The 12,398-nt window shown below is 37.5% G+C and overlaps 1 protein-coding gene across 1 annotated transcript; it reads left to right on the top strand.

Annotated features, from left to right (window-relative positions):
* The first annotated feature begins 128 nt into the window (after positions 1-128).
* LOC129270801 (uncharacterized) lies at positions 129-12,317 on the top strand. Its single transcript, XM_054908131.2, has 5 exons — positions 129-279; positions 4,089-4,332; positions 5,710-5,894; positions 9,968-10,067; positions 11,169-12,317. Exons 1-5 carry the CDS (start codon positions 178-180, stop codon positions 11,462-11,464), a joined length of 927 nt encoding a protein of 308 aa, XP_054764106.1. The 5' UTR covers positions 129-177; the 3' UTR covers positions 11,465-12,317.
* The last annotated feature ends 81 nt before the right edge of the window (positions 12,318-12,398 follow it).

The following is a 12,398-nucleotide window of genomic DNA, read 5'->3' as shown; positions in this document are numbered from 1 at the left end:
TATATGTGAAAAATACCAAATATTAGATGAATCTTATAAATATTTTATCGATATAATATTCTTGAATTATGACAGCTGTGTTATCACATAAAAACGTACATCCCTACATACAGAAGTGAATCAATCTTAATACGGTAATGAAGAATTATTCGAGCGAGGCGGATTGGAACGAGAAGAATGTCGAAATTTTTCTATTGGAGTCCAGAAGAGGCAGCTGAAAAACAAGTATTACAGATTGGTGCCTCAGCATGTGGTGCCACCGGTGTAATAAATGTTTTGGTAAGGTTTGTTTAGGTTTAGACATAGGGAGACTGGATTTATGAGTGAATTTATGACCCACTCCGCATTGATTATGTTCAGTTTAGGAGACCATCTATATCTTTCGCGCATGCGATTCGTAATGCACGCATTTTGAATGGGGTTTATCACGATTCTCTGATTCTTTAATTTGAATTGAACATGAGTAATGTCGAGCTAAATTCCCGGGGGGTAGCCAGGGGCCTGTTGCATGAAAGGGTCTTTCGTAGAACCATTCTACGTGAGAACGAGATATCGCTCAACTGTTTCACAAAGTTGGGCGATACGAAGAATGGTCCTTAGAAAGACACCTCCACTCCAGACAGTAGAGGCGCACGGCCAATATGGGAGACTCTCTCCAATAGGGGAGACAATCTCCCACATTGGAGACTTAATTGCTTTGCAAAAGGACAAAAGCATGATTTTTTCCACCCAAAATTTTGTCTCACTGAGGTCAGAAGCCCATTTGTTTAGTGTGTGATTGACAACAAAAATCCTTATCAAATTCAAAACAAAAGTAGACGGTGAATTTTTAAAGTAGACTGTGAAAAGGGGTAATTTTTCATGAGGAATCTCCTTATCACATTTTTATTTGCCGCCAAGGTAATCCTTTTGCAGCAAATGTAAACAAAGGAAATTGGTCTCCAAAACTGGAGACTCTCTCTGAAATTGGATACCCAAATTCTTTACAAAAGTCTCTGATATTGGAGATAATCTCCCACATTGGAGACAGTCTCCAATATTGGCCGTGCGCCTCTACTGCCAGACATGGCCTACGTAGGCATGATCTTCTTTGCACACCGTCGGCATTGAGAGAAAATGCGTTTAAGGCAAGCCACACTGACATATCACCTTTATTAAACATATTTGGGGGTCATTCGATTGCACTCTGATGCATTTTATCTGGGATGGCGCTATTTTTATATGGGGGCTGTCAATAATTTCACGGCAAAACGGATGTCATTTTAACTTCTCCGGGGTAATCTAGGCCAATAAGGGGCCCCATATAATTAAAAAAATGTATATGTTTTCTTCTATTTTCTCCCTCTTTTCCCTACCCCTTCTCCATTTTTTTTTTCAACCAAACTTGAAATATTGAAATGGGCGGCAATTTCTCTGACCCCTCATGATTTTTCATTAGATAAACAACATAAAAACAATTTTTTCAAAAAGAAATTATGTATGGTAAATAAAACATGTTTATATAACATTTAGCAACAAACAAAAACAAAAAAATGCGATACAAAATTAAGATGTTACTAAACATGCTAAATCATTTATTTATTCTTAGTTTATTTTTATTTATTTGATTTTGATTATATATATTAGGGGCCGCGGAATGGTTTTCAAAGTGGGGGGGAGGGGGCTTTCCATGCAAAAAATCACAATCCTATGGTCATTTTTATGTTTTTGTACACGGTTTTGGAAAAAAGTGGGGGGGGGGGGCTGAAGCCCCCCTGCTTCCGCGGCCCCTGTATATATATATATATATGTCTTTCTACATCTGCATTTAAGGCAAATTTTTGTGTCTTCTTTCAATGTTCGTAATGCGCCTTAACGCCCTCTACCTTTGACTTAACGTCTAAATGTGTATTATGACGGAATAAACTCATTCATATACAGTGCGTCTCACAAAAAACGAAACCGAGATTTAGTGATGAGATATCATAATCATAAATACAATAGACAAATGATCTACCAATGTAAAGCTTAGAATCTCCTGTATCATCTGATATTACTTAGATTATTCCTCATTCACGCATGAGTGAGCAAAAACAATTTGAAGAAAGGTTACCAAAAACTCATTTGGCGGGGGGTATCTGAATTTCAAAAAGAGAATCACATGCATAAAAGGTTCAATATCTTCTCTTTTATTTGATACCTTAATCACAGAAAATGGTCAAGAAGTAAAAAAGTTATGTTTTCTCAAACAATGCTTGTATTTCCATAATTTCATTCAATTAACGTGTTTTCACCGGTTTCCCACAGAAGCTATCGCACGGTTAACAAAAGTCTTAATGCATTGCCGATCGTCAACAAAACTGAGTGTCGAGTGAGTTTGGACGCTAGCCTGTAAAACCTCTTCATTTTATGAAATTATTGAAATTCAAGCCTTATTTCAAATAACCAGAACTTTGTTATTTCTTGACCATTTTCTGTAATTGGGGTATCAAATTAAAGAGCAGATATTGAACTTTTAAAAAATGTGGTTTTCTTTTTGAAACCCAGATACAGCCTGCCAAGTGACTTTTTGGTATCCCCTCTTCAAATTGTTTTGGCTCACTCATGCGTGAATGAGAAATAATCTAAGTAATTTCAGATGAAAGAGGAGATTCTAAGCTTTACAATGGTAGGTCATTTGTCTATTGTATTTGTGATGAAGTTATGATAAATCTCGGTTTCGTTTTTTGTGGGACGCACTGTACTTCGCCCTTACGTAGGATGTATGCATATATATACATGTATATATATATAATATGAATGATTATACTAAGATAAATGTTATGTAATGTTGAAATGATGTGTATATATATATATATATATATATACATGAGTGGAGCATCATAAGCTCTATGAGCTTGAGAAGCGAGTGGTTGTATGATAAAGGGGGGTAGCACAGGATGTTCTTCGCTTTCTTGTGAAGGTTTGGGAGATATTATAAAACTGGTTAAAACAGTTCAAACGAAAAGGTATATAATAATAATTTATCTTCTTGTCGGGTCACTACACAAGACCTGTCCAGTGGAGGGTACAGTATCTGGCTTTGGGGTTAAAGAACTCCAGATCTTCGGCAGTGCATGGCACTGGTAGGAGGGGGCAGACCAGAAGGTGTTGCATCGTCTGATCCTCCCCACACTCGCAAGCAGTGTCCCCATCGATGTTGTAGCCCCATTTCTGCATAAGGACTTTGCACCGTCCTGTCCCAGACTGTAGGCGATTAAGACACAGCCAGATTGGCCATTCCTCACTTGAACCCGGGGGGAGTGACTCGCTAGGTCCATAGGAAAGCTATATTATAATAATTTATAATAAGTATAAAAATATTATAAAAAAGTACTAGGCCTATTTGGAAAACGGCTTATTTCCATTGTGTTTGCTCATCCTTATTTCCATGCCATGAGAACAGGCTTTCCCTCCAAAAGCATTGAAATAATTATGAGCACCAAGAAAAATACTCCAGCTTAAAACAATCAATTTTAAAATTGTTGGATTGGTGTTAAGGTGATGAATGAAAAAAAAACGAAAACGTGGTTACGAGATGAATTCAAACGAATTCAAAATATAGATTTTAGCTTATAAATCCATATCACATATGCAGTTAGAAGAAAGTCATATTAAGTTCATTGTTCTTTAAAAAAAAAGGAAAGTCCATAGGAAAAGGCGTATTTTAACAGCTTTCTCATGAAATCATTGTTGGCTGCATCTTTTGATAAACAAAACAACACCATTTTTTACCCTACCTCAACAAATTAAAATGATGTTACTTATTCTTCTTTCAGTCTTTTATTCCAATTCATTTGATGTTAAGGTAAAAGATGGACTAATTACCCAGTAGAAACACCAGTGCCACAGCTTCTAGGACAATTCTCCAATCATTCATTTGCTTCAGTGGAATATAAGCATCTGATAATCATGATCAAATTTTTTCAAATAATAAATTCATGTAGTGTCCATTGAAAGATACACTTGACTGAAGAACTGGGGCAAATATTACTGTAATATTCCTTCCTGTAAAGTCGCCATCTTCAGTGATAAAGTCAGTCATCAAATGCCTAATTTTCTATCTCCAGAGAGTATTGGAACTTCCAAGCTCAGTAGAGGAGGTGGCGCCGCACATCAACACGCGACTACGAGCTGAGGATGCCCCTGTCACCCAGTACCTCCACTCCCGGAGCGTTGCGGGGACCACCCATGAAGACTTGATTGAAGGTTTGGAGAAGAGTTCACAATCCAAAGTCTTTGCCAGATTCTTCTCGTTTTATCCCAGGAGAGATGTGCATCTTTCTGATTGGCTCAAAGGCTGGATGAGGCAAGGTGAGGAGTTCTGGGGAGCAAGTGTCTTTTCCATAATTTTCACTGTCAATGGTTATAAGCCACTGAAATCGTAGCATTGGATTGCTGAGAGAAAAGAAATTGTCAGTGAAACTTACTGACGAGACACTTCATGAAAAGCTCTCGTGGAATCTTCGAGATGAGGGCATTGTAGTCTAGTGGTGATGACTTTTCTTTCAATCTAAGGGACGTGGGTTTAGTTCCAAGCCATGGTGTATTTTCCTTCAGCAAGAAATTTACTCACATTCTGCTGAATCCAGGGTTATTATGCTGCATTACTGTAGAGCGCTTAGAGACTTCTGATGAAGTAAGTGTTAAGCACTATATAAGCAAGTATCATTACTGTAACATTCTGTTGGGAAAATGTTTAATGATTTTAATCAAACATGTCTAGGGGAATCAAAGCCACTTGAAAAGTGAAATGAAAATAAGAGAAAAGAAATGAAAGTATAAACAAAAATGTAAAATTAAAGTTGCAATACTTGGGAAATTGGTAATATGATAGGGAAGAGTAATTTCTCCATTTTCCCTAATTCACAAAGTGAATCTCTTTCATAGAGTAACACTTGAAATTGTATCAATTCCAAGTTCCACGTTACTGGCATAAGTTATTGACTTGCAAAGAGAAAATTTGTCATAGACTTATGGCAATGTAGGGTCCTGTCTTACAAAATTTATCCAATCAACCTCAACTATATGGAAATCCATCATTGTCATAATTTCTCCTACCAGAAATAAGCGCAATGTCCTATGTAAACAGAGAAAGCACACTGAATTATCAAGACAACAATAGATTTATGAGTATACATCATATCTATAAAGTTTTTTTAACAAACATGCATTTTAGATGTTGACATTTCTGGCTGTCCATTGTTGTGGTTGATTGGACCCTGGAGTAATAACCCTGGAGTAATAATGTTCATATATATAAAGAAGTAAAGTGCAATGTGTCCTCTTTCATGTGCACTGGAGTACATGTAGTTGGTTCGGCTACCCTCAACTTTTAATGAGAGGTACCACAGGCAGTACCAGGTACCTGACGCATGGCACCATCAGATCTATGGTTTTAAGATGACTGTAATGATGATGTTCCTACAGGCATAAATAAACAATGTGTATGCTTTCTTTGTTTGCACAGAAGAAAACAATGTGTATGCTTTCTGTGTTTGCACAGAAGATGTTGGTTTGGCTACCCACAACTTTTAACGAGCGGTACCACAAAGGTACCAGTACCGGACCAGACACCCGATGCATGGCACCATGAGGTGATCTATGGTGTTGAATATGACAAGAGTTACATAACTATGCATCCGTCTAGTGATCCCGTAAACTGATTTGTGTAGTTTTTAATTTGAACAGGAGTTGTTGGTTTGGCTACCCTTAACCTTCAACGAGCGGTGCCACAGGGGTACCAAATACCTGATGCATGGCACCATCAGATGATCTATGGTGTAGAAGACAACAAGATTTATATGTGCAATCCTGTAGTAGCGGAGTCTCCTGATGATATCATGGAACAGCTCTGTAGTGAATCGGTACTCTTGGTAAGTTTGTTTTGGGGGATTATGCTGCACCCCCCTCCCAGGAGCAATAAACAATTGTTTGCATGTCTAAACCTACCTATTAGTGGAGCGGTTATGTGACAAAAAATGGCCAAGATGCTCGAATCCGGCAGAAAGTGTGAAATTTGGCATACAGGGGTATTTTTGGGCGCTGATTTCAAAAATTGCCGGCCCCAAGCGATTTGACCATCGGGTCGGCCGCCATTTTGAAATCCAAGATGGCCGCCATGAAAAATCGTTAAATGTTATTTTCTTGAGTTTTTCATGTCATGTGACACTGAAATTTGGCATATAGGGGTATTTTGAGGCACTGATTTCAAATATTGCCGACCCCCAGCAATTTGACCATTGTGCCGGCGGCAAAATGGCCGCCATCTTGAAATCCAAGATGGCCGCCATGATATATTATTGCAATCATTTTCTCGAGTTTTATATGAACTGCGGTATTGAAATTTGGCATATAGGCTTATTTTGGGGTGCTGATTTCAAAAATTGCCGGCCCCAAGCGATTCGACCATCGGGTCGGCCGCCATTTTGAAATCCAAGATGGCCGCCATGAAAAATCATTAAATGTCATTTTCTTGAGTTTTACATGACCTGTGACACTGAAATTTGGCATATAGGGGTATTTTGAGGCACTGATTTCAAATATTGCCGGCCCCCAGCAATTTGACAATTTGGTCGGCGGCAAAATGGCCGCCATTTTAAAATCCAAGATGGCCGCCATGAAAAATCATTAAATATCATTTTCTTGAGTTTTACATGATATGTGACACTGAAATTTGGCATATAGGGGTATTTTGTGGCACTGATGTCAAATATTGCCGGCCCCCAGCAATTTGACCTCCAGGTCAGCGGCAAAACGGCCGCCATCTTAAAATCCAAGATGGCCGCCATGAAAGATAATTTGCTCAAGTCTTACGTATGGCCTGTAACACTTTAGATTTGGAGAAAAACTTGATCTTTGCATCCTTGATCAATGAAAAGAACATAATAAATAGATGCTATTTTGAATTCCAATATGGTTACCAAGTTTGAATGATGTTCAACATTATAATGGTGAGTAAAACCCATTGTATAGGCACTAAAAAAACAAATCCAACACAACCACACCTTAGTCCGTTGCAAGGGTTACAATACATTGGCACCCTTAATTGCTGATATAGATGTTACGTAAGTATGAAACACCATACATACACAAACCAGCTAGCTTCTTCTGCAGTTACACATTTGAAGTGGCTTTGGTTGAATAATAACCATCCGGAACAATGTTTTTCTGTTGAGAGGCTGTAAATTATTTCTTCATATGATCTGCAGTATTGCACTTTGACATATCGACGGAGTGTGGGGTGCTTATTTCAAATATTGCTGGCCCTCAGTGATCTGATCCCGAGTCAGAAGCAAAATGTCAGCCATCTTGAAATCCAAGATGGCTGCCATGAAAAAAGATCATTGAAAAAATCACTTTATCTAGTATCACGTAACGTATTATTTTAAAGTTTGGCATCTAGGGATATTGAAAATGCCCCCAGTAATCTGTCCAATAGATATGCTGCAAAATGGCCACCATCTTGAAATCTAGAGAGGATCGACTGTCATGAAAATTCATCAAAATCATTTTCTTGGTTTTAAATAATTTGAGGCACTGCATTTTAGACATACAGGCAGGTTTTTGGCCTGCTGCTTTCAGAATATTGCTGCACTAATTGCAATATTTTATTACAAATCAACATGAAGAAAACTGCTCCAGACTTGAAGTACTGATGGTTATAGTGGTATGATGATGATGATGAAATTAATATTAATGATGGAGGATAATAATACACATAATATTGTTCAAAATAGAATTCAGTAACAGAAATGCTCCGAAAATTTATTTTGCCCATACTCTGTAGATCGTGAGCCCGGCAGCAACTTAGCAGCGCCACATCGGACGTTGCTCGATCTATCCCTTAAAAAGGGGAGTTCAGCCCAGAGAAAAGTTTTTTTTTTATTTGTGACGTCATTATAGGCTACTGAATGAGCAGCTGCCCCATTATGTTGTGTGATATAAAATGCATAAATGGTTCATCATGGGTATTTTTTTTTTCTTTCTGGAGCAGGTGTGAAATCATTTGTTTGATATACCGAGGCTTCAATAAAAAACATCATTTTCTTTAGGAGGCTACATTTCATTGATTTTGTACTATAAGAAACATGTGGGAACTGCTTGCATCTGACGTCACCAATACACCAAATGAAATTCCAATAGTTTTTGAAATATTAGATGGAATTTCCTCAAACCTTCAATATTTTTTTCATTATTTATTCTGTTATTGTTTTGCCTCTGACCAAATGGTCAAATTGCTGGGGCCGGCAATATTTGACATCAGTGCCACAAAATACCCCTATATGCCAAATTTCAGTGTCACATATCATGTAAAACTCAAGAAAATAACATTTAATGATTTTCCATGGCGGCCATCTTGGATTTCAAAATGGCGGCCATTTTGCCTCCGACCAAATTGTCAAATTGCTGGGGGTCGGCAATATTTGAAATCAGTGCCTCAAAATACCCCTATATGCCAAATTTCAGTGTCACACGTCATGTAAAACTCAAGAAAATAACATTTAATGATTTTCCATGGCGGCCATCTTGGATTTCAAAATGGCGGCCGACCCGATGGTCGAATCGCTTGGGGCCGGCAATTTTTGAAATCAGCACCCCAAAATAAGCCTATATGCCAAATTTCAATACCGCAGTTTATATAAAACTCGAGAAAATGATTGCAATAATATATCATGGCGGCCATCTTGGATTTCAAGATGGCGGCCATTTTGCTGCCGGCCAAATGGTCAATTTGCTGGGGACCGGCAATATTTGAAATCAGTGCCTCAAAATACCCCTATATGCCAAATTTCAGTGTCACATGACATTAAAAACTCAAGAAAATGACATTTAATGATTTTTAATGGCGGCCATCTTGGATTTCAAAATGGCGGCCGAACCGATGGTCAAATCGCTTGGGGCCGGCAATTTTTGAAATCAGCACCCCAAAATAAGCCTATATGCCAAATTTCAATACCGCAGTTTATATAAAACTCGAGAAAACTATTGCAATAATATATCATGGCGGCCATCTTGGATTTCAAGATGGCGGCCATTTTGCTGCCGGCCAAATGGTCAATTTGCTGGGGACCGGCAATATTTGAAATCAGTGCCTCAAAATACCCCTATATGCCAAATTTCAGTGTCACATGACATTAAAAACTCAAGAAAATGACATTTAATGATTTTTAATGGCGGCCATCTTGGATTTCAAAATGGCGGCCGACCCGATGGTCAAATCGCTTGGGGCCGGCAATTTTTGAAATCAGCACCCCAAAATAAGCCTATATGCCAAATTTCAATACCGCAGTTTTAAAACTCGAGAAAACTATTGCAATAATATATCATGGCGGCCATCTTGGATTTCAAGATGGCGGCCATTTTGCTGCCGGCCAAATGGTCAATTTGCTGGGGACCGGCAATATTTGAAATCAGTGCCTCAAAATACCCCTATATGCCAAATTTCAGTGTCACATGACATTAAAAACTCAAGAAAATGACATTTAATGATTTTTAATGGCGGCCATCTTGGATTTCAAAATGGCGGCCGACCCGATGGTCAAATCGCTTGGGGCCGGCAATTTTTGAAATCAGCGCCCAAAAATACCCCTGTATGCCAAATTTTACACTTTCTGCCAGATTCGAGCATCTTTTTCACATATCTACTGGACTATATGGTTTCTCCAAGTTTCATGTTTTGCTGAGTGGCACAAAGATCATCCAAATAAGAAATCTTTGGTTCAGATATCATTCTTTTTTTTGTCGGGGGGGGGGGGGGCAGGGCACTTGATATAGAATTTTAAAAATCTTTTTGTATTATAGTGATGATAGTTTTGATTTATTTTATCAAAGATCATTTGAGTTTCATTCTTTCAGTGCCGGTACTCCATAGGATTCTGAAGTGTAATCTGAGAGCAAATATTGAAAGAAATTTTAAAAATGAATTATTTGATTTAATACTATACAGATACGTCGTTCAGATATCATGAAGAGATTCTCAGCAGATGAAGACATGCGTAAGGTTGATGTTAATCCTGATACAAGGTGGAGAGAGATGAAAGTATCAGGTAAGAATCCCAAGGTGATGTCATCAGGAAAGTAGTATTTAACTTAATTATGTAAATGGTTGCCAGAAGCATTTTTTTTTTCCAGGTCGCCTGCCCATTCCTCTATCCACCTTTTATTCTCAAAATAAGTAAAGCATTGTTTACCAAATCACCTTCAAACATGGTCACAGTATGCATAGAAGAGTGTCAATGATCTGATTAGCTCTAGAGTATCAAGGACAAGGGTCACAGTGGTTATTATCAGAGATTCCAGGCTTTTGCCCGATTTCTGACCCTGACAACTTTCCATTTCATTCTATATAATGTACATCACAAATAGGGCTGTAACATGTTCTGGCTTCGTTACAGGCCCAGTGAGTAAAGAGACTGGGATCCCTGATTTATTGCGATAAAGAAATAAATGTTTGTTGGACCAAATATGAAATTGTTCTTCATGCATTTATTTGAGGGTGACAGTGATCCAATGTTATTTATGGGTTGCAAAGTCAAGTATGCATATTAATGTGTAAATCCAATAAGTACATTAGAATTGAACTCGGTTCATGAGTGCATATAGTTTGGAAAATCTTAGGAGTTCAGAGTGCAAAATACATGTATTTTAGATATGACAATGACTGCTTGAAGTCAAGCATCTATCTTGTTATGCTAATGTACATGTAAGTTGACAAAGTTTTCTTTATACTTAGGATGTTATTGTTTTAAGCAATTGTTTAAGAAATGCAATGCTTTTTATGTGACAATATAACAGTTAAAACTTTTCATCTCAATCCAAACTGCAGTTGTTCATTGATGTAATCAGGAAATTGTCCTGATAATTAATTCATATGATAAGGAACAGAGTTGCTTTCACTTATTACTATAATCAGATAGTTTGGTTTTGCTGTGTTTGCTGTTTAGTGCCAGTAAAAATATTAATAAATGCTGCATCTTTTAGCTATATCTACCTGTTTGCAAATTAGTGTTCATAGTTCATTTGATGATCATTCTTTTACTACTCACCGTCAGAAAAGACCATTAAAATGGAGAAGAAAGAGTCTCGGTCATATTAAAGTGGGAGTCATAGCAGTTTCTTCTTATCTTCTCAAACTTATTTACTTCCAGAACAAGTTTACAGGATCATTGATGAAGACATGGCCATTCCACTACCAAAGACCGCTGCCTATGATCTCCTGAGGGACTCTCTCTTCACCAGTCACGTGACCATCCCTGCTGCATACAAGTCTGGTATAACACTGTGTGTAAGACAGGACAATGTTGATGCATATCAAAAGTTAAAAGATGCACAGGAGTTACCCATCTTAGTGTCTGGAAAGAACAATATTGAGGAGAAAGAGGGGGTGATTTCCTCAGGAATGGCTGACAAATCAACATTAGAGGCTGCTAGTTCATTACCCTAGTGGAATCAGTGTCATATCATTCTTGTAATATGATTATCATCAGTGTGTGTTTTAGTTAAAGTCATTTCTTGCCAAAAAGTGTGTGAAGTGATGATTTACTTTACAGTCATCTTCAATTTGCTCTTTGTCAAAATTCAACAAATTCTTTGAGGGTATATGTTGTCCCATTTAAAATATTGACTCTATGCATAAATGTCATTGATTTGGATGATCATAGATTTCAACAAAGTGAAAGTAAAAAGCATAGCTTGCAAATCTAGTGTAGGAAGGTAGGGAAAAACGGGCTTGTTTCTTTTAAATTACTCTTTGCTTATTTGGTCATCATGTCTGTTTTCCTGTAGAGATATATTTGGGTTTTCTTTTCTATCCTGCATGATGTAAACTACCTGACTTCTCAAGCTTGTGTCCCCGTACCAGTGTTCTACATGATCTTGCAAGAATTTATGAGACACAAAGACATGTCATTAGATCCAACTAATTGATTTGATGTATTGTGATCAGACTATATGCAAAGTACAACTAAAATATCAGATTAAAAAAAATGAAAATCGTGTAGCCTTAAGCTACTCGTCAATGTCCACACCAGGATCACAGCTTTTGCACTTGGGATAGGCAGATTTCATTCTTCTGTGAATTTTTACTTTCATTCATTTCCTTTCCAAGTTCCTGAAGTTCGTAGAAATCGGCACTCCTCACAAGTCCAGCTGACCTTGCCCCACATTTCAAGGCACTGCACCTCCATGTGAACCATAATCATAACATGTAGGGTATCATTTTAAAGATAATTAAATGATCTATTCATTGATATTAATTACACATTGATATTTTCTAAAACCAATGAGGGATTATTGATCAAAGTCAGATTTCCAAACTTTTTTTGAGGAGTTTATATATATACATATATATATATATAATATATATATATATATATACA

This window comes from Lytechinus pictus, chromosome 2, assembly GCF_037042905.1.
Source record: "Lytechinus pictus isolate F3 Inbred chromosome 2, Lp3.0, whole genome shotgun sequence".
Lineage (NCBI taxonomy): Eukaryota > Metazoa > Echinodermata > Echinoidea > Temnopleuroida > Toxopneustidae > Lytechinus > Lytechinus pictus.
The sequence above is the reverse complement of the archived record's forward strand: the minus strand, read 5'-3'. Positions and strand labels throughout refer to the sequence as shown.

Coding starts and splice junctions, on each gene's coding strand:
- LOC129270801 (XM_054908131.2), top strand. CDS start 178: ATGTCGAAATTTTTCTATTGGAGTCCAGAAGAGGCAGCTGAAAAACAA. Junction 280..4,088: donor CCGGTGTAATAAATGTTTTG/GTAAGGTTTGTT, acceptor TTCTATCTCCAG/AGAGTATTGGAACTTCCAAG. Junction 4,333..5,709: donor CAAAGGCTGGATGAGGCAAG/GTGAGGAGTTCT, acceptor TAATTTGAACAG/GAGTTGTTGGTTTGGCTACC.